The sequence below is a fragment of the Drosophila navojoa genome, chromosome 2 (genome assembly GCF_054131105.1).
Source record: "Drosophila navojoa isolate 15081-1374.11 chromosome 2, UAZ_NAV_1.0, whole genome shotgun sequence".
Classification (NCBI taxonomy): Eukaryota; Metazoa; Arthropoda; class Insecta; order Diptera; family Drosophilidae; genus Drosophila; species Drosophila navojoa.
The window spans coordinates 566,778-589,458 of NC_142890.1; the positions used below are offsets into that span (position 1 = coordinate 566,778).

General features: G+C 43.4%; 3 protein-coding genes across 3 annotated transcripts; 2 read left to right on the top strand and 1 right to left on the bottom strand.

Moving 5' to 3' along the window:
* Window positions 1-10,862: 10,862 nt before the first annotated feature.
* Window positions 10,863-11,392, bottom strand: LOC108649097 (uncharacterized). Its single transcript, XM_018098100.3, has 2 exons — window positions 11,244-11,392; window positions 10,863-11,171 (listed from the first exon to the last, which is right to left on the bottom strand). Exons 1-2 carry the CDS (start codon window positions 11,293-11,295, stop codon window positions 10,897-10,899), a joined length of 327 nt encoding a protein of 108 aa, XP_017953589.1. The 5' UTR covers window positions 11,296-11,392; the 3' UTR covers window positions 10,863-10,896.
* A 2,475-nt stretch (window positions 11,393-13,867) lies between these two features.
* LOC108649098 (uncharacterized) lies at window positions 13,868-14,420 on the top strand. Its single transcript, XM_018098101.3, has 2 exons — window positions 13,868-14,025; window positions 14,100-14,420. Exons 1-2 carry the CDS (start codon window positions 14,016-14,018, stop codon window positions 14,366-14,368), a joined length of 279 nt encoding a protein of 92 aa, XP_017953590.1. The 5' UTR covers window positions 13,868-14,015; the 3' UTR covers window positions 14,369-14,420.
* Window positions 14,421-15,590: 1,170 nt separating this feature from the next.
* On the top strand, window positions 15,591-20,786 carry Muc91C (Mucin 91C). Its single transcript, XM_089265805.1, has 3 exons — window positions 15,591-15,689; window positions 18,041-18,092; window positions 18,228-20,786. The coding sequence occupies exons 2-3, from the start codon at window positions 18,072-18,074 to the stop codon at window positions 20,526-20,528; spliced, it is 2,322 nt and encodes a 773-aa protein (XP_089121931.1). The 5' UTR covers window positions 15,591-15,689; window positions 18,041-18,071; the 3' UTR covers window positions 20,529-20,786.
* The last annotated feature ends 1,895 nt before the right edge of the window (window positions 20,787-22,681 follow it).

Sequence of the window (22,681 nt, forward strand, 5' to 3'; positions counted from 1 at the left end):
TAAGTGCTAAATATATTAGATATAGATGGATTCAGCTGCCAATGTTAATTTATTTTAAGGAAATTAAAGCTTAAGATAAATATATCTAATTTTATCTATGCAGATATAATATGTATGTATATACATTATATTCTTTCTAGTTGTGCTCAAAGCCATAATAATATACATTTATACTTTTATCGATTATATAATATATATATTTAGACACCGTCATGGCTGACATTAAGACTGAGATATTCCCAAAAGTCAGTGCAGTACACATCAACGCTGTCACGTCGCGATGTTCCACAACCTGTCAAGGCAACTCTTGATGACGTCTCAATGGGTTGGCGCACTCAGTGAGGGAAGCCACAGAAGATTCCCGCTCTGCACAATGGCTCGTGGCTTGAATGAACAGCAATTCACAAAAAAATGTCAAGCTTTCTTTTGCTGTGTCTCGTCCCACGGAATCCGTTTGCTGCCAGATAATATAGATGGATAATATACGATTCTTACTTCGCCTCTTCTTTGGACCCTGCCATCCACACTAACTTATTTATGATTTTAATATAACTTTTTGTTTACCTATGCCACTATTCATTGTGTAACGACACATTAAGTCTATGCCAAACCCACGTATATACCATATAGATATACGTGCATATCTCGCATACATATCATGGGCAAATAATTCATTAAGCTCTCGCTGTTTGTTTATAAACCACGCGATTCATTTAACTGTGGATTGGATTCAGTTCGAGTAGAAGTCAAACCAAGGGTAAAGCGCGATATTAGGAATTTCTGTGGAATGCCTGCCTTATATTTCATAATGTTTACTTAGCATACTCAGACACACACACACATTCGCACACTCCATGCACACACGTACGCAAAACTTTGGAAAATGTAGAGCTCAGAACTACTTAAAGAGCTTTATTTGGCTGAGAGTTTTACGAAAGTGTACCTAAAACTGCAATTACATATATATATTTGGAGAGAGATGGAAAGAAAGAGAGAGAGAGAGAGAGAGGGGGAGTGTGTTAGATGCAATCTTATAAATTTGGCCACGTAAAAGCAATTACGTATTGCTGAAACGCAGTGAAAATGTGTAGAAAATGGTGGAAAAAACTGAAGCTTAAGGCCACAAAACACAGATCGATAAGGCCAGCAGCAGCAGCAGCAGCAGCAGTTGAAGAAGAAGAAGCAGAAGCAGGTGCAACCGTAAGGTAAATCAAGGTGTGCCACAGCAGGTGTGCGTGTGAGCCACGACTTAAGCATCAGCATATAGCACAACTAAATACATAACTGTATAAATATATATGCATGTATGTATTGAGGTAAAAATTATATAGCACAGACGTCGGCGTCGACGTCGACGTCGCCAGAGTCGGGCTAACGTACTTTGGCTTGTCGGAAAGTGGTTGAAAACAAGGTTATTTTTGCCAAAGGCGAAGACATGTGCCGTGGGCGTGGGCGTGGGCGTGGGCATGGGCGCGAGCGTGGCTGTGGGCGTGGGTGGATGTGGGTCGCCTGCAGCATTGCCAAAAGCAGCTGCAGAGAAATGAACACAAAACACGCAACTAAAGCTAGAGCAGAGGCATATTTATAGAAAGCAGAAGGAAGCAGAAAGCAGCTCCTTTAACTGCACACAAAGGACTAAAGGCGAACCGAATTGCGTCCATTTAAGCTGCCAGCTAAATGCTTCGAAAGACAGCTACACTCAACAAAAATGCGTGCCAAACGAAGTTTCTGAAATCGAAATGAGAGAAGCGAAAACTGAGAAGAAGCTATCGTAAAAGTCGAACTGTAAAGCAACTTGAGAAGGCTTCCCCTATCTTATAATATCTGCCAGGTCATCCACTCTGATTCCCAGATGAGAGGCGGCCCAAATGAGATGAGAATTTAGACATGGCATATTAATAATCAACTTAATGATAGTTATAAAATTTACTATTCAACCATGAGCCACTCTAATTATTAATAACTTAATGATAAATAGTGTAGCAATCATTAAAATTATTGCTAACAAATGATTCTTAAAATATAATATACATATATAATATATATTCCCACACGCATGCAGAAGAAGAAGAAGGGCAGCCAGTCGGTCACCAACAGGTCAGGAATGCAACTGAAGCAGGGCTGCTTTATATAGCTGGCAACCATTCCACTTCCAATTTCAACTCAAACTCCGACATCAAGAAGCAGCCCGAACTCTTGAGTCTTTCTCTGGGCTCGATCAGAGCTGCTCTACTGAGCTTTGTGGCTGAGCAACTAGAGTTCTTCCTCTGCCCATTCTACAGCTACGAAAGATACAATGTCATTTAGAAACATATACAAGCTGGCCTGTGAAAAACATATAGATAGAGAGATAGAGCACAGACGGAGATAATCTGAGAGATATTTGAGCACACACCGATGGATTGGCGTAACTGTTAGACAGATGGTCAGACAGATAAACAGGAACAGTTAGAGCGATAGACAGAGCAGACAGACACAGACAGAGAGACATTTACAGACACAGACATATAGTTAAATCGAATAACTTGATTGATCTGATCGAAAACGTAAACACTTGCCACGCCTCCTTCTGCATGTGATAGAAGTAAAAGCCTAACTACTCATTAAGCCTTTTGGCACACTTTCTCTACAGCACATTAACATAATATTAATACGCAACATTTTCTACACTCAAAATAGAACCTTTGTAGATGAGGAGAGTGTAGAATCATTCTGCTTCGCACTCAAAAAGCTAATACATTTCTAATTCGCAGCTAATTGTGCGGCCCAAAAAGGATTTTGTCGAGCAATTAGGTAAGTGCAAATGGGTTTTTGGGTTGACATTTGATGTCAGCTGTGAGCTAGCGACCTGCTGTAATTAATATTTTATTTTCAGCATGACAAACAGAAATTTGAGTTACCTTAAATTGGAGCCCCTTTTGCAGATGCCTTCAGTGTGAGACAATGGAAAAGGAAACATTTCTAATCGCGTCTGCTTAAAGCTAAGGCCGAGCTCTGTATGGGAGTTGTGCTAGGCATATTACGCTTGGCAAGCAATGTGTCTCCTTGTAATTAGATGACGGCGTTCTGCGGGGCATCTGTTCGAACGTTGGCGAACCGTAAAACAGACAAACACCACCCATAACAGCCAACCGCCCCCCGCACATTAAATATATGTATATGCACAGCCACACAACCACCAACCACCAGTTACAACAACATCAGCAACAACAACAACAAAAGCAACACTTGTAAAATTTCACGCTGTGCTTTGGCTTGTTTGTGTCGTTGTGGCCAAGGTAGAAAAGTGCCTCAACCTTCCCCGCCTCCTCCTCCAATTCTTGTTATATGCCTACAATCTATTGATTTTTTTATAAATTTGTGATAGCTCTTCGAGTGTGCTTGCTTAATTGGATTGAAGCTGAAACTGAAACTGAAACTGAAATGTGGTTCAGTGTCTGAAGGTTGATTTAAATTATAATATTCCTATAAAATATAGTTGTCTATGTATAATAGGAGCGCACTCTGTTGTTGGCTTAAAAGCCTGATGGCTTCATCCTGTCTGTTGATCCTGTCTGCTGTGATATTGACAGCCGGATAGACAGCGGTTGCCAGGCAAACAGACTCTCTAAGCTTCTCTGTTCACGGCATATGACAGCCCTTTCTGCGCGCCCCCCTGGAGTGCAGCTGCAAGTGATTTTTAATGCTTTGACATTCAACTGACTTCGCTTGAAGCTCAAAAGTGACAGATGCCTCGGAGAGTGGCACTCAGGCACAGACTGACAGACGTTTAGCTGAATTTTCCACTGATTAAGGTAGCAAAAGTGTAGGTGTAGGGCTTGCTTAAAATAGAATTGATTAAGAGTTAAGTGTGACTGCACTTGAAATGGATATGTATCCGAATATGGAAGAAAGAGTAGAGTGCTGTGAATCTAATGACATCTGGAATACATTTTATTGCCTTCTTCTTTTAGTGTTTATGCTTTAAGAAGTGAATATTTATAAATATTCCATATATAGAATATTTCAGCATAAATTCATGAATTTCTGAAGAGTTATGTGTAATCAATATTTATATTGCTTAGATTACAGCCTCTCGTGTTGCTTTAAATACGTGAAATGGATACTCAAAATAGACTATTTGATAATAAATACATTCGTTTCACAGAATGTTACAGTATAATGAATTCCCCTCAGGCGTGCAGGCCGCGTGTTTCATCTACGAGAGATATTTATACGCCTCTCAAGTTTCTATGCTCAGCCAAAGGTAACCTTGGGCAGAGCTATCTTTGGCCACTCGCTGGGCGTAAGCTGAGGTTCTTCGTGTTCAAAGCAGCAGCAAAGATTACGCAAGAGTAACACGAGCTGCGGCTCTTTTGCTGAAGAGGTGCGGGGAGTGCGGCAGGGCGAAGGATGAAGGTTGGACTGTAATTTGCAACGGATTTGGCTTGAATTACAGCAGCTGAGCTGCGTGGGCTGTGTATGGAGCCGCACTTTAAGCGTTGCTAATAAATTGATTAAGGCCACCAAAGCCAAAGGTCAATAAGCATTTAAATTAATCGAGTTGGAGTGAAAGTACTGTACAGGAGAGTGGGAAATGTCGTTTGCAATTTTAGAGCACTCAAATGTCAATAAGCAGCTCGTAATGCATAAAGTGTATAAATAAATATATATGTATGTATGTAATATAATGGAATCATCGCAAACAGAATAACAGAATAATATCAATAAAATTAAAATAAATAAATTAAGCTTGACGTTTGCGCAGCCAACCAAGAGGCGAGCCTGTGTGAGCGAGAGTGAGCGAGCGAGCGAGTGAGTGAGTTGGAGTGGAAGGCGAACGAGAGAGCGCAGCCACTAATGCGGGTGAGGGAGATGCAGCATAAACTAAAATCAAATAAGACAAAACAACAAAGGCAAACGAGCAATGGGCAAGCGGTAAAACGGAACAACAAATATCTATTGAGAAACTTCTCTATAAATGCGTGAGTGTGTGTGTGTGTGTCTGTTTGTCACATGAGTGGTGGAATTTTTAAGGCGCCCACGGGAGCATCGAAGTCAAAATGGCCGCCGAAAGTGTTGAGCTGTGTAAGCGAGCCAGAGCGAGCGAGCGAGCAGGAGGCGAAGAGGCGAGGAGGCAACAACGAAAATTGGCCACAAATCGTTGCTGGAGCAAGCGAGAAAGCGGGAGGCAGGGCAGCGGTTGGGCGAAAGGGTAATATACGAAAAGAAAAAGTGCGATCAATAAGTATTCAAACGAGTATTTTCGTCATGGCGACAAACAGTGACGCAGGCAAAGCTTGCAAATTAATTGCGATGTGTGCGGGTAGATAGTTGTGTGTGTGTGTGCAAGTGGAATGCTTGTAGTCAGTGTATGTGTGTGTGTGTGTCGACGTTAATTATGACAACGCGACAAACACTTTGCTACATGAAACTCGGCGAGTGCGTGACGCCTTTTGTTTATACTCTGCATGTGTGTGCGTGTGTCAAATCGAAAAATGCAACTTTTGACATTTCGATGACCTTACTTAAGTTAACAGCAACAGCAACAACAACAGCAGCAGCAACAATAACAGCAATTCGCTGTCCCTGCTAAAAATGTGTAACCTAAATTCTCAATACTGGGTTCATGTTCATGTTGCTGTGAAGAATACACTTTTTTTTTTCCTTCTTCCTCTTGTTTGTGTTTGCAAACCATTAAGCTGTGTTCCATTGCCATTTCGTTCCACTTCGGTTTCCCTTCTCTGGCGCTGCTGAGCAACTTTCTCGTTTCAGCTGCTGCTGACGAGCGCGCAGCCTGTCATTTCATTCAAACATGGCCGCGTGGGTGTGGCCTTGTCACCAATACAAACGAGCGCTCGCACACAGACTCACAGATGCACACACGCACACAACTGTCGTGTAGGCGGAGCTGCCTTCACTAATTGTTGGCCTGTCAAAATGAATCGCTTTCCAGTCGTAGGATATGCCAGCTGCCTTCCAGTGCGGCTGGCAAATCATCTGCGCTTTCCAGCTGGTTCATCAGCTGTTTGCTTGAGGGGCAATGTGGTGAAAGCTCGCACTCAGCCAGTCAGCCACTCTACCTCTCTCACTCTCCCTCAATCGCTGCTAAGGGGATTCACAATGCCATTGTTGCCATTAGTGTCGCTGTTAGTGTAATTCCAATTTCCAATTATAGGTAATTTGTATTAGCTTAGATACCTTTGATTTGTTTTGTTAATTTTTAATTTCGGTATTTACAGAATTCCTTTTTGGGCACAAAGCCTGTGTCATAGACCTAATAAGGATTGACGGCTATTCAGGCTAGAATTGAAGAAAAAAATAAATTGCGCATACGCAGCGTCTGGCCGACGTTGTGAATTATTGATGGCATTTAAAGAACGAAATGATTTATTAAAAGCCTCAGATGAGCTGCTCTCCACGCTGATGTCAATGACGTCAGCAACGGACTTGAACTGAATTAAAGTTGGGAAGTTTTGCCACTGTAATTGCCCATTTGTATGTGTGGGTGTATGTGTGCGTCTGTTACGCTGTGAACTTTGACCTTTGGCCAACTTCATATCAATTGCCGTTGTTGGTAGATCGCCGGCGGACCCCAATTTGAGAGCTTTTTTGCATTTATTTGTCACTCTCGGATGAAAGGTCATTTATTTGGCTGCTTTCTGTTGCCGTTGCCGTTGCCGTTGCTGTTGCCATTGCCGTTTTTGCTTTTGCTTTTGTCTTTTATCTGCTGTACCACCTGTCTTCATTTAGATTTATCATTTTTTGCGACATGTCAATTTGTCATTTTGGCTGACTGACAACCCAAACACACACACACACACACACACACATGCGTGGAGTTATCTGTTCACATAGATCTGTATACAGGATCCCATCAGGCTTATAATCAACGAGGCTATCAGTCAATGGCTCTACGCGCCCATTGCATATTGCTGATTGATTTGAGAAATTGCTTTGATTGATTTGAATCATTAATTCATATGTAATTTGAAAATTCGTTAGCCCTGCTCAAAGTTCAAAGTTGAAAGCCTCGTTCAAATAAAAGCCTTGGCGCTTTATCGGTACTAATTTGAATAAAATTTTAATAAAGAATCAGTTTAGAGGACAGAGCTCAAAGAGAGGGGTTCATTACATAAATCATTTTAGTTTTGGCTTGAGTATGGATTTTCAATATGAAATTTGCCAGATGAAAACAGCTTTGGTTTGGGCCAAGTTGGCAATATTGGCATAATCTATCAGCTGAGTTTAGAGCACTTTAGAAACTTTTGTAATTGTCGGCAAATCAAAGTGAAGAAGAGTTTCTTTTTTGAGCCAACTGTTGATAGCCTTGATAAAATCTGAATTAGCCAACAATTGTTTGGGCCTGGCTCTGGGTCTGGGGTATTATGAATAGAGTTATTTTGCTGTTGTGCAAACTTGTTGCGGGTTATTTGAGGAGCACATCACGAAGCGACAGTCATACGAATAAATACGCTCATTTAGCGTCTTTAAGTGTTGCAGCTGCTCTGGGAACTGCCAGCGAGTCGTACGACTGCCAATTTCGGCTCCGATAGCTCAACGGCAAAGGGCCAAAACTATTTATAATGATAACAATTATGAGTCGTGGCAGCTGCTTCAATTGCGTATGACTCAAGCCCATGATATGAGTCAATATAAACAGATACGTATAAATATTTATAAATGTATATGTTTATATTTCTATTGTGTTTATGCATGGACGTATCTACATCTCTATCTTACTCTTTCTCTTTTTGTCTCTCTCTCACTCTCTTTCTCTCTCATATCGATATTGTCTATATATTTGTATTTCATATCTCGCTTTCTTTCTCGCTCTCTCTCTTTCTAAGCCATCCTCTTTACATCTTTGATTTTGCTTCTTTGTCTCCATATACGACCCTTTACAATTTCTCCTTCTCTAAACCTAGTCTATCTCTATCTCTCTCTCTCTCTCTTTGTCAATCTCTTCCTAAATGTCAACCTCGCATGCTCTCTACTCCTTTTTCTTTATCTCTCTCTCTCTCTTTCTCTCTCTCTCTCTCTCGCTGTCCCTCTCACTCACTCTCTCTCTCTCTCTCTCTCTCTCTCGCTGTCCCTCTCACTCACTCTCTCTCTCTCTTTCTTACTGTTTTTCTATCTCCATCTCTCTTTACCTATCTCTGCTTATTCATCTCATTCTCTCTCTCTCTCTCTCTCTCTCTCTCCATCATTCGCTACACCTCTCTATCATATTTTCTCTCTCTCTTTCTCTACAGCTACTCTCTACAGCTGTTGGCGCTCTTGCCTTGATTTGTTTTCGATGGGCCTTGTCAAGGCCATTCAAACTTTCTTTAAGCCAAAAATCATAATTGGGGCACACATTAACAACAACAACAACAACAGCAGCCAATACAACAACAATAACAACAAACACAACCATCATTTTCGCTGTGCTTGCATAAAGCAGTTAAGCAAAACTTGAAGTCATATTCATTATATATTGCTATTGCCATTGATGATGACGGCGATGAGCAACACTTCCCGAAAAGCACTCGAGAGCTCTGGGCCACTGTGAGCCACTCGAGCGAACCACCTTAGCCGGGCCAGCCGAACTGAGCCGGCAGCAGCGGCAAGTTGTTTGCATTTGATTTCTAACAAAGATTCATGGAAGTACTTTTCACTTTTAATGCTGTCTTGTGTTTTCGGCGTGTTGGGCCTTCGCATTGCTCTATGACTTTTACTTGAACAAATAAATAATGAAGCATATTTTTATTTTTATTATTACGTTCGCTTTTTTTTTCTTTTCTTAAGCCCCAACGAAATTGGAGCAGCGTCAACTCGTAGCGCTCGTTCAATGAATATGTCTGTGCCATCACACTTGATTGATTGTAGTAGCTGCGGCTGCTGCTGTTGCCTCTACCTGCTTCGACTGCACCGGCTTTGATTGCCAATCGAAGGTGTTAGATAACATTACAAGCGCAACAGCAGACACGCACTGCCTAATTATCGTTTATCAGATACAACATATCATATAGTGTATATATATATATATATATATTCACCTCTACTACTTCCACACTGAAAATAAAAATGTTCGCATTGCCATTGACATAACTGCGCCCTGTCAACGGCTCAGCACGCATAATTTATTTAACTGCCGCAAATATGTTAAATATACTTCATTGCATTCAGTTTATTTCCTACATTCGTCGTATGTTTTTCAAGCTCAAGCCAAGCCAGTTCGCATGGGAATCGAGGCGGTCATAGCAGTTGCCTTGTGTGCGCAATGAAATTTGTTTTTGTTTTGTGATTGGGCATCTTCTGACGACATTTCGTGGACAGAGGCAACTAAGCTCCGATTTGGGTGCGCATGACTGGGAGGCACTGTAAATACAATTAAGCTTTGCAGATGTTTGATATGGCCAAATCCTCAAGGAGAGATGCTGCGCGCTGCCCCAGCTGGGTGTGCACGACTCGAAGATACTATCTCTCCCATGATGAGCAGTTGAAGCTTTCAATGTTAGACAATGTCAAAAGTGTCTTCATATCTTCTTTGAGAGCAGAAATGTGTGAAGAAATTTAGTTGAGTACGACCTAGAAATACCCTGTAACCCTGTAGGGATGAAGTCCGAACTAATATTCCAGTCTGCTCTAGTTGGGTGTGCACGACTTGTACTTTCACTGAATTCAATGTTTTTTCTGTTTATGAATATGAAACAAGAAATTTGATATAAACCAAAGCAAAATTTTGGGCTATGGCAGCAGTGATGAATGTGAAGGGGCTCGATGATTCAAAAAATTATGCAACATCCCAATTTGTATGCGAATTTGATGTTAGTCCAAGAAGAGATTCAATAAAAGTCTTTAAAATCTGATAGAAATCATTTATAATAACGAGAATCATATTGATTTCAAACTCAAACCAAATCACTAGTTAAAAGCAAACTCAGATTACCATGAATAAATCTTGAACAAGTTCTTTAAAGATCGAGAAGTTCTTTGAGGGCATTTGATAGCTGAAGAGTCTACTCTAATTAAAAGGCTTCAATTGATATAGGATAATGGGAGAAGTTGGTTCTCAAGCTAGTCAAGAGTTCGTTTGGCACATACACATTATGAGCTCTACGATTTACAGGGTATGCAAATTAAAGACTTGCAGCAAAGACAAGTCAAATGAAATTGTTGCGTTACTGGGAAACGATCTCGGAGCAATTTATATCATTCAATAATTTACAGGTTCTCAGAAAGCTGCTATAATTTGAAATTTCGGCAGAAACACTCCAACATGAATAAAGATTTGATTACTTGAGTATATTTATGCGGAGACAGCTGAGAGACATGGGCAAACTTTTTCGATACGCAGCCACAGCAAAGTTTTTCGCCAACTTTGGCAGTCGTCGTCGTATAGCTCCTGGACAGGTGTCACGTCGCGACGGAGCCTAGGGCGGTGCAGGAGGCGGCGTAGGGCAGGACACAGCAATACATGCCAAAAAGTTTGCTCATGTAATTAATTAATTTACTTTGACACTGAATCGATGGCATCAAATCCAATCAGGACTTGGCCAAGAAATTAATTGACAAACAAAGGAAATTAATGGAAATATAAATAAGAGGGAAATTTGTAAGGTCTAATGCTTGAATAGACCTAAAGATCAATAGAAGAAGCATAATAAACTTCCTTTTGACTGCCTTCAATAAACTTTAAATGATCTTCTAACGCCAAACTAATATACCCTCGTTATAAGCGAGAATAGCAAAGCGAAAGGTCTATTAGTTTAGGCTATACTGGGGAACCAATAGACTCTACTTTTACTCCATGAGCGAGTATATCAATGCGAAATGCGCATCGAATATTAGATAGAAACGAAATTTAGATTAGGTTTTTTGTTTTTGCGCTATTTTCGATTTACGACAAGGTTAGATCGCAAATGCTTTCATTTATTTGGTGTATGGCTCGATCCACTTCCACTCCTCCCAGACGACGCAGGCCTGCTCCGGCTCCATGAAGGCGTAGTTGTCGGGGCACTGAATGTAGTCGGCCTTCTCCTGGCCCTCCGGGCAGACCCAGTAGTGCGTGGGATCGGAGATGTCACGGAACTTGCGCGAGTGATCCTGAACGACGTCGCAGTTGGGCTCCGCATAGATGTCTTGGCCGTTGTAGGCCGTGGCCAGCGTGACAAAGATGCCCAGCAGCAGGAAGCTCAGAACGGTGGCTGAAACAAAGAGACGAAATGGACTCTTCACTCTTCACTCTTGACAAACACCAAAGGGCATCGACTTCTAACCTGAATGCATTTTGTTGCGTCTCTCGAATGGAAATGTTGCATTGGCTGGCATTCTGCAAGCATATTTATACTGTTCCCGTGCGTGCGCTCGATGGCAGTGTTCGATTTCGGGTGCCTCGGTTGCCTGGGTTGGGCTCCTTATCTGGGACAGTTGTCTCCATGCGAAGCAAGCAAAAGCACTTTCTGCAAATTACCTTAGATTTTCTAGCTGTTTCACTAGCTATTTTTAGAGCTTATCATCTGATATGGACACATCAGATGTCGCTTGTGCAATCTCTGATGCCAGCACGCTCCCCATTCCCGGCCGCCTTCCCCTGCTCAAGTCGCCAGCATGTAATGGAATTTACGCTAAGCGTAGCCACTTAATCGATAATGAGCAACTGCCACTGCCACTGCCCTAGCGCCTGCCGTGCAGCCGCCCCCCCCCGCGCACCTGTCGCACCCGTAGCACTTGCAACCTGTGCAATCATCTTCGTCATCGTCTTTAACGAAATGCTCAAAATTCAAGCAAACTACAGTCTTAATTGACTATACACAACGCTCATTAAGTGAAGCCCGGCGGGGCGGTCGAGTCATTGTCTAGCTCTCTCTCTCTCTCTCTCTTTCTCTCTGTCTTTCACTCTCTTTCTTTCTGTCTGCTGAAGCTGGGCATTTGACTTCTGCCTTCTCCCCTATCGCAGGGGGAGAAGCTGCAATCATTCTCCCTCTCTCTCTCTCTTTCTATCTCTCTCTTAGCTGATCACTGCCTGCCCTGCCCTGCCCTGCCCTTCTGTTAGCCCTTTCCTAGCTACGCAACTCCCATTAAATGAACCCAAACGCAGTGGGACTCAAGTCATCCTCTCTCCATCTCTCTCTTTCTCTCTCTGTCTCACACACTCCATTGGCACCTGCTAGCCGCTTAGTTCAATGCGGAAACTGTAATTGCTTTTTAAGCATTTTGTAATAGATTTTTGGCCTTTTTTCAGTGACTTGTTGGCCTTTTTTTTTCGTTTATTCATCAATGTGTTAACTGTTTTTGGCTCAGATTATTTCGTGATAGTTTTGCTGTTGCTTTTTGCCAGCCACACTCGGGCATCTATGTTGGTCAAGTGTGCGGCACGAAGCGCTTTAGGGGGTCATCCACGGCACACAAAAGCCACACACAAAGCGCTAAACAGTTAACAAAAGATGTAACATATCAGCCGAAATAAATATGCGTATGTATAAATAAATGTATGTTAAATATGTAATTTGCGAAAAATAAATAAATACGAGCGGAGCAGCGGAAACGTTTCTTGGCCAGTTTTGCAATTTAAATGAATCCACATTACAGCAAGAGCATAATTATATTGTTCAACAGTTTGATTGGGTTATGCTGGCCCGGGCCTTTGTGCAACCAGAGACTATGCTAATGGCATCGCTGCCGGGCTCAATGGCCATTAAACAAAGCAGCTCGTCAATCAATATGCATGGAGCCCAACAAAATATGAAATACAACAGCAACAAACAGTCAAAAGACGATTTTATTTTTTGCTATTTAAGCCAAATAGTCTTTTGATAGGGGCGCTGGGGCTGAGGTATTCATTTCCTATTAAAAAGTATAATGTAAATAGTAGAGCTAACTTCTAAATAGATTTTATATTATTTAAGGGAAAATCTCGGGAAATGTATTTAAGCAGAGCAATGTAAAGTTTATTGATTAACTATGAGTAACAGTAGGAAATGGGAAGGAGAAACAGACCAGAGTTTCTTGTTAAAGTATAAATTACAAATTGAAGAAGAAGAAGCATGAGCTGCAGCAGAAGGATGAGATGTGATTGTGACCCTTGCTGCTACTCCAACTCCAATTACTTCTCCTGCTGCCATTGCTTCGCTTTCAGTCCTCCTCAGTTTTCTACTGCTCGTAAACTATAACTCAATTACACTTTATATACATATTTATATACATAGTTACATATATATTAGACATCTTTAATAAATATTAATTATCATATGTTATTGTAGTTCATCTCACTAAATTGTTAGTTTTCATTTAGTTAGTTTTTTATAGCTCATTAAACTAAAATCTAAATGTAATATATGTAAAACAGCTTATATTTTTCTCCAATTGAATAAAACAAAGTCTATAAAGATAATTTTTGATATACAATGGAATATATCAATAGAATAAGATGATTTTGAGAATAAATATATATTCTAAATTTTTAAATACTCAAAATAATATTACATATATACATATACATAGATGTAATTGAACCCATTCAAAGTTCAAGTAAAATAATAAATTGATTGCATGTGAAGTTTGTTTCATCTGGTAAAATGGCTATCAGTAATATTTCAATTAATTAAGTTTGTACTTTCTTTCGGCTGTTGAACAGAAAACCTTGAAACCTCAATCAAAATAATTTCAAAATATAATCAAATTTCTTGCTTTTCCTGCACTTTCTATTATTTTTCTGTCCGCTTTGTTTTTGCTTTTGTTGTTTTTCTTTGCAGGCAGAAATCAAATCAATTAGTTGAGTAACTAACATTATATATAGGGACACGCCTCTCACTCTCACTATCTATCTCTCTCTCTATCTCTCTCTCTCTCTCTCTCTCTCTCTCTCTCTCTATCGTTATTTCTGCTGATTACGTTATCATGTCGAGATAATAATCAACGAATTCGCTTGTTCTCAATTCTGTTCGCATTTATTTTGTCTTTTATGAGTAGATTCGGGTTGGGACTCCATATAAAGGTCGAAGTACCGCATGCTTCAGTCACATAACTCCTAGAAACCTTCTCAACCAACCATGAAAGCCGGTGGGTATAAAGTCTCTTCTGATTATATATATTGATATATTGATACAGTGACGTCTCGGTTCTTCGTATTTTAGTCTTTGTCCTGTGCGCCGTTTTGGCCGCTTTTGTTGTTGCTGTGAATGGTGATGCCGGCCGTTCGGCCTGCAAGGATGAGTCGGAAATCGGCCAGACATACCCCCATCACTTCGACCCGGCCAAGTACTGGCTCTGCGAGACGCTCGGCACTGCTGCCACCGAGGTGGACTGCCCCAAGGGACTAGCCTACATGCACCTGCTGAAGGAGTGCATTCCCTGGGCCAGCTACATCTGGAAGAAGCCCGAGTTCCCACCAACTGTTGCCTAATTCACGATCCCAACAACCCCAAAATAAACAATTGTAAAATGCATTAACCAAACGATCCGATTTGACTCGTGCCACCGGGCGTATGCGCAATTCCCATTCAGCATACGCACAGTGGGCGCACTTTTTGGCAATTTGGCGATTTGGCGATTCGTGGCTTGATGTCGCCACTGAACTTGCCCCACACGCTCACACACACACACAGACACACGCACGCATCCAGCGGGTGGGCGACTGTGTCAAGTTTGCCCCGCAGGCATCTCTATCCATGCAAAAATCTTCAAAGCAAAAAATCCCCTTTACTTATTGCTATTACAAATACCCTGTGCACAAAATGAGAGATCGTAGAGTATATTGGTCAGGCGCCAGCTTGTGTGACGTCCCAGAAGATGCAGACTTCAATGAGAATATATTCTTGATTTCTGTTACTCCGATGATACCCTGTATATCTTGCATTTGTGGCAGAAGGAGAGCTGTGCAAGTTTCCCACTCCTTTGGAGATTGGATTCGTCATCGTTAGCGATAATTGACGGATTTAGTGAGGATATATATTTTCAGACTCAATTTTACATTTTGCAATCTTTCGAAAAATAGATATACCAAAATTGGTGCATACTGTATCGCCTAGTGTGGCACCTCATGGCACTATTTAGCAAAGCATGAGCTTGAGTGTTTGTAGTCAATAGTAAGATAGCCCAAAGTAACTCACAGAGTATATCCTAGTCTGGCATTGTCGTCAGTCCAACTTTCATTCCTCTACAAATTAATGAAATGAAATCTCAATGTAGGCAAAGTTTTAAATACAAATTGAGTTATGCTTATAGTTGTTTACAGGGTATCAGCAAGTCTGTCAGCCACTTATCTCTAATATTCAAAGCCAACTAGCTTGTTGCCCGCTGTTGTTGTTGTTGTTGTTGCGGTATGCTCGAATGTAGATGCTGGCAGCGTGGAGTGATTCGCATTTTGAAGAGTGCATTTGTGGAGTTACATAAAATACGAAATTGAAAACATGTTGCCCGCTCATTGTGTTTGGATTGAAGCATTGCTTTTTGGCTTTGGCGTTGGCTTCGGCTTTGGCGTTAGCTGCGGCAGAGGCAGAGGCAGCGTGGAAGCGACGCCAAGCGACGCGTTGTGATGCGACGCTGTCTTTTGTCTTTGGCCCATTGCTTTATGATATTCGTTCAGCTTTGCCGGCTAACGTATAAAAGTGCATGCGACGCAGCAGACCGCAGAGTAGTTTGCAATCGACAATCGGGCGAGCAGCATACCATCTTCAACAACAGCAGCAGCAACAGCCAAATCATACTTGTTGCCATCTGAAACGGTTAGTGGGGCCAAAGGACAGCTCAGGATGGCCAAGTGTGTTGTTTATCGAAAAAGTGAAACCGAGTGCCAAGCCGAGTCTAACTGAAAATGAAGCCCAACAGCAGTCGGACCCACCGGAAGTGGATTAAAATGGGATATATTGGTTCTGTGCAAGTGTTTGTGACAGCCAATAGTGTGTGTGTGAGAGAGAGAGAGAGAGAGAGAGAGAGAGAGAGAGAGAGAGAGAGGGAGATCAGAGCTGATCTCGCTGTCAGTCTGTCCGTCCGTCCGTTCGTTCGTGAGTTCGCTCGACCGTCCGTTTGTTCATCTGTCTATTCTTTATGACCTTAGCTAATACTTAAACTATAAGCTCAAAGTATTAACTTGAATAGGCTTATTATATTTGTATAATTGATATACCTTAGACATCATTGCAAATGTGTAAATGGGGTATATTGGTTTCATGCAAGGCGATGCCTTCTCAACTGAGTCAATCCAGTCATATAACTCCGTCCGTTCTTCCACCTAAAGCATTGAAAACATTTATGATCTCATGATCAATAGGTAGGCAGGGTCCGATTATCCTTGCTTCTGTAACATAGAGAACCTAGGGATTAGGAAGATTTCTGTTTTTAGATAACTCTTAGTAGACATTTTCGCTTACACTTACACAATTGGAACTTAATACCGTTCTCTGTCAATATTCGTCAGAGGTGAACTTCACTCTCATATCATCTCGATTGGGTCTATCATATAGATGAATGTATCTGTATGTACCATAGAACTTGCACGGTATCTGCTAGTCGGGCACTCCCCAGTGGAGCAGCTCGCACTTGTGAACTTGTTAACTTCAAAGTTGTCTTTGATAGGCCCATAAAGCTTTAATGTAGAATCCGTCGAGTTTAGTGGTGCGGCCACTTAGGCCACTTTGGCCTCAGCACTGACGGCGCATGTTAAACGCTTTGCCATGAGCATGGTTATATAATGCGACAGCGCTCAATTAGAAATGTTGGCACATGACAAAAATGCACTGAAATACTGGGTAATTGCGCCAGTGAGCGGGTCAAAGCAGTCAACACTCGAGCCTCGGCTGCAAAGCGAACAACAAATAATTACAATTCGGCTCTGGAGCTCTTTATTTTTGTTTCTGCAATAAAAATGACGCGACAACAACAACAGCAACAACAGCAACAAATTGAAAGTGAAGAAATTGTGGCTAACAAGCAACAGAAAACTCAAATAATTGACAATAGCCGAAAAGCAATGAAAAGAAAAGAAATGAAAAGCAAAGCAAAGCAAATAAAAGAAAAGAGCAGAAGAGTAATTTCGGGTGGGAGTTGCAATGGGAGCCAGAGTAAATGCCAAGTCATAAAGCAGCCCACGTTGTCATCGCCTTCAGCTGCAGCTGCAAGGCCTGGCCAAAACCCTTAGCCTGGCTTTTCATACAATTGCCAGCATAAAAGCAAAGTTTCACTTCACTTCATGTGCCAAAGCCTGGCTAAAAGATATAAAAACCCTTAGCCCTCTGCATTTGATTCATAAAACAAAAGTTTCACTTTATATTGTGTGTACATGTATGTATGTGTGTGTGTGTGTTATTTTGGCACTTCAACAAAAAGCCAATTACGTATGATAAGGCCAAACAGCTCGAGAGGGATTTGTGACGATGCGCTTCAGTTGCTGGGCCAGCTGCTTGACTTCTTCGTCAGCTGCTTGGCCCATTGCCCGGAAGCAGGCCAGCTAGTTGGTCAGCGAGTTCTTGGCCAATAGCTTGGCTAGCTTGTTGGCCAGTTTCTTGGTCAGCAACTTAATTGACTTTATAGCCAGCTTCTAGGTCAACTTCAAGATCAACTTCTAGGCCTTCCTTAGCATCAAATACGTTCGCAGCTTAGCCCAGTTTCGTAGTCACAATGTTCTTGGCGAACTTCTCGAACAGGCAGCTTGGAAAACTTCCTCTTAGGCTAGTTCTCATTCCTGATCGAGGAGTAGCTGATGCACCTTCTAGTCTGGTCAGAGACGGCTTGGAAGCCACTCCAGCTGCTGGCTTTTGCTTAGCTTCCACTTAGCCAGTTTCTCGGCCAACTTCTTCTTTATTACCAACTCCCTTAGCTACTCACGGTTGGCCAACATCTTGAGCAGCTTCACTTGTTGCGCTGTTCTTGGCATTGACAGCAGGTTGGCAGCCAAGATTAATGAAGCCTCTTGATTGACCCCTATCGCTCGTTTTTCACTTCGTTCCGAGCTCATTTCGCGCATCATAAACGCAGAGCTCAAGCGAAAAAGAAGATGAAAAACTTATGCAACATTAGCGTAATCGACTTTCCGCTCAAACACTTTACTTTCATTTGGTCTCATTTCTGTTTTTTTTAGCCTGGTCAATTCGCTATTGAGACGCCCCAAGATGAGCTCCTCATACGCACTGGTAAGCCATGCAGCTGCAACTTAAACTATAGCTCCCCACCACGCTCCCTCCTCCATCCAACAGCCTCCTCCAACACAATGCCATAGAAAACTAATTTCCTCGTTTATTTCACGTTTTATTTTGCGATTTGCGCAGCTTTTTGGCGTCGTTGCCGTCGCCTTCGCGGCACTGGTGGCTGCTGAGCCACCGCTGAACAATGCGTATCTGCCGCCGTCCTCCTCGTCTGGTGGCAGACCCTCCTCCAAGTATGGCGCACCACCGGCCAGCTCTTACTTGCCGCCCGCCTCGGGTCCGGCGCCTTCGTTCAATTCGCGGCCAGCGCCGTCCAGCAGCTACTCAGCTCCAGCAGGCGGCTCCTCTGGCGGACCGTATCCGGCGTCCGCGCGCCGTCCGTCCAGTTCGTATGGAGCGCCATCTCGACCAGCGCCACCATCCTCCAGCTATGGAGCACCATCTCGACCAGCGCCACCATCCTCCAGCTATGGAGCACCATCTCGACCAGCACCACCATCCTCCAGCTATGGGGCGCCATCTCGACCAGCGCCAGCACCGTCCTCTAGCTATGGAGCACCACCATCCCGCACATACGGAGCACCTCCAGCAAGAAAGCATCAATCGCAGCATCAGTCACGTCGTCCCTCGTCGAGCTACGGTCCACCCAAGTCATCAGCCCCATCCCAGAGCTATGGTGCTCCCGCACTACCAGCACCACCAGCACCCCCCGCCTCCAAGTATGGCCCACCCAAGTCGCCTTCCAGCAGCTACGGCGCACCAGCACCTCCCTCCTCCAGCTATGGAGCTCCCAGCGTGAGCAGCTTCGTGCCCTTGCCTTCAGCTCCGTCGACCAACTATGGCGCCCCCTCCAAGACTCAGGTTCTCGGTAGCAACGGCTACACATCTGGACCCTCTGCACCTGCACCACCCTCATCTTCGTATGGCGCTCCTTCAAGCTCTAGCTCGTTCCGTCCCATATCGCCACCCTCTTCCAGCTATGGTGCCCCGAGCAGCAGCAGCAGCAGCTCCCACTCTTCGTCCTCATCATTCAGCGCGCCTTCCTCATCGTACTCTGCGCCCAGCCCCAGTGCCAATAGTGGTGGATCCTACCCAGCAGCTCCATCCAAATCATATGGTGCACCCAGCTCTGGTCCATCCAGCTCCTACTCGGCACCCAGCCCGAGCGCAAACGTTGGTGGATCTTATCCGGCAGCTCCTTCCAGCTCGTATGGAGCCCCCAGCTCGGGTCCGTCTAGCTCTTACTCAGCGCCCAGCCCCAGTGCCAACCGTGGTGGTTCATACCCTGCCGCTCCATCAAGCTCATACTCTGCTCCCAGTCCCGGCTCGAACACTGGTGGACCTTATCCGGCAGCTCCGTCCAGCTCATATGGAGCCCCTGCTGCTCCATCTAGCTCCTACTCGGCACCAAGTCCCTCAGCTAACAGCGGAGGCCCCTACCCAGCGGCTCCCTCAAGCTCCTACTCAGCTCCCAGCCCCGGAGCCAACAGTGGAGGACCTTATCCATCAGCTCCTTCCAGCTCTTATGGAGCTCCCAACTCCGGATCGTCGAGTTCCTACTCTGCACCCAGCCCTGGAGCCAATAGCGGAGGCTCCTACCCAGCGGCTCCCTCCAGATCATATGGCGCACCGGCTTCAGCTCCTTCAAGCTCCTACTCTGCTCCCAGTCCAAGTGCCAACAGTGGAGGACCCTATCCTTCAGCTCCTTCCCCTTCATATGGTGCACCGAAACAGGCTCCTTCCAGCTTGTACCTAGCACCCAGCCCGGGATCGAACAGCGGTGGACCTTATCCATCAGCTCCATCCAGCTCATATGGCGCTCCCAGCTCTGGCCCGTCCAACTCCTACTCGGCTCCCAGCCCAAGCGCTAACAGTGGAGGACCGTATCCATCGGCACCGTCCAGCTCATATGGTGCACCCAGCGCTGGACCATCAAGCTCTTACTCTGCACCCAGCCCCGGTGCTAACAGTGGAGGACCTTATCCATCGGCACCATCCAGCTCATATGGTGCACCCAGCGCTGGACCATCAAGCTCTTACTCTGCACCCAGCCCCAGTGCTAACAGTGGAGGACCATATCCCTCAGCTCCGTCCAGCTCATATGGAGCTCCAGCTTCAGCTCCATCCAGCTCTTACTCGGCTCCTAGCGCTGGCGGAGGCAGCTTCAGCTCGCATGGCGGTTCCTCGTTCTCCTCGTCATCTTCATCTTCCAGCAGCAGTGGAAGCGGCAGCTACTCGACAGGCCCCTCGTCCTCCTATGGCGCACCCGCAGCACCCTCGAGCAGCTATGGAGCCCCCAATGGCGACAGCATTCCCAGTGGACCCTCCCACGACTCGGGCTACTCCTACTCCGCGCCCAGCCAAGTGCCGGATACCATTCAGCAGAGCTACAGCTCCAACGGTGGCTATACCTATCGCAAGTAGTAGCTAGAGTATTGGGTAACGCCTGCATCGATCCAGTGCCTTAGAATACTCGTGCCCCTATCCCTCCCATCATTCACAATTTGGCATCATCAAAAATCATTTGTTGCTCTAGAAAATTAGAACCCAATTGTAAATTATTCGCATCTTAAAAAGAAAAAAAAAAAAAATTCGACCATGTTGTACGAACCCAATATTAGTTATAATATGCTATAGACATAATACTTAATGAATGTCTGAATAAAGAAGAAGAGAAATGTATTTCTAAAAGACGTTTTAATGAACTGAATGCAGCACAAATTGATTTTAATATCGATGTCCGGAAGTAAACATAAAAGACTAGCTGTCAGTCAGGTATATCCATCGAAAATCTTCCATTGAACTAATGAGATTGCAGCTGATGGGCTTTCCATTTCCCATTTCAACTCTCACTATTGATACCATATGGAAAATGCGTACTCTTGAGGGAGATATCACAAATACTTCCGCTCGCTTGTGGACATGACATTCGTGAAATTCTTCCGCTCTGCTAATTGGCCAGCTAACTGCAATGACAAGTGAAGGCTCTAAAAGCCAAACAGCTTTGGCGATTGCTATGCAAATTTCAAGAGAAATACCGGATATTTAGCTGCCAGCAACTGCAGCCGCAGCGACAGCAGCGGCAACAACATACACGACAGCAACATCCACAACAGCAGCAACATCAATTAGAGGGCAATTCTTGTGCGAAGCCAGCTATGAACTTGTGATGAGCGAGCGACCCACAGCCACAGCCTCAGCCCCAGCCTCAGCCCCACTCTCAGTCTCAGCCACAACGGCAGCAATAACAACAGCAATAGAAACAGCTTTGTTGTGGTTTTGTATCTAATTAAGTTTACAAGTTAATTGCACAAGTGCAACAGCATAATGAACACAACTGAAGCCAATGTTTCGCACTAATGAAATACAAATTAGTTGGACGAGGCACAATTTAAAAATAACTGTATACAATCAAAAGTCATATTTTGTATAACATGATTAGGATTCAGTTGAAACATGACTTGTATTTTGATTTAAGAAATAAGCAAATATAATGATGGTACATGAATTGCTCCGGAGCATCTCCTGTAGTCACGCTGGAACTTCAAATACTGCAATATTGGCATGTTGTGAGATCGAGCCAGGGTCGCTGATTAACTTGTATAGATTAGCTTGAGTATTTTCACACTTTAGAAACTTCTCTGACAAGCCGGATATTAATTATGCTGAAGTCAAGCCTCGGCTCCAAAAGTAATTAACTATAAAGGCCAAGCAAGCGCCAGCAAAATATTTGTATTTGTTAACCTTGACCTTGCGACCGCCTGCCTTAGGGCGAATTAACAAATTTGCTTCTAACTGCTAAATGGAAAAACCATTTGCTACAAAATATTGACATGCAGCACTTTATTAATATTATACTGCGACTGTGCTGGTATCCGAACCCGCGTACTTCACCGCACTCCCCCGCTGAGTTTATCGTGCATCGCATCTTTGGCCTGCGCTACGTCAGTTCCGCCATTATCCATGTCAAACTAGCTCTAAAGTCTTTGCGTATGCATTCTAGGCTACAATTTATAGCTAATAGCTTATTCCATTGCAATTATTGCAAAATAATCTGTTCCTAGTTTTGCGCTGCAGTCGGTCTTCCGTTAGGCTTTACTATAGCTATCAGCTCAACTTTATAATCAGATTTGCTGAGAATTGATATTGAATGAAACTCAACTTTTATTTCGATTATGCATATTTTGTAATTAATTTAAATAAATTTAAATAATATTTATAACAGTGTACATTGCTTTTGCGCATTGAGTTTATTTTCGAAAATATACAAATACCAAATAAAATAAAAAAATTTATCTCTATCCCCTCACTCTCCCTCTCGCCGCCCATTTGAATTTATATTTTGGCGAACTCACCTTCCCTTTTTTTTGTGATTGCTATATATAGAAAGGTCGGCCAAGGCATCGAAGCTCGCTGCTACTTTATTTTACTTACTTACACACACACGCATACAATCATCTCTCATCTATAACTAATTTACTTTCCTTTTTTGTCTTTTGTGCATAATTTCTTTCCTTCCCTGCTTCTCCACTCGCATGTGGCCAAGCTTTTTTGTCACCATAGCTGATCTGTCTAAA

Coding starts and splice junctions, on each gene's coding strand:
- Muc91C (XM_089265805.1), top strand. CDS start 18,072: ATGAGCTCCTCATACGCACTG. Junction 18,093..18,227: donor TGAGCTCCTCATACGCACTG/GTAAGCCATGCA, acceptor CGATTTGCGCAG/CTTTTTGGCGTCGTTGCCGT.
- LOC108649097 (XM_018098100.3), bottom strand. CDS start 11,295: ATGCCAGCCAATGCAACATTTCCATTCGAGAGACGCAACAAAATGCAT. Junction 11,172..11,243: donor ACGCAACAAAATGCATTCAG/GTTAGAAGTCGA, acceptor TCTTTGTTTCAG/CCACCGTTCTGAGCTTCCTG.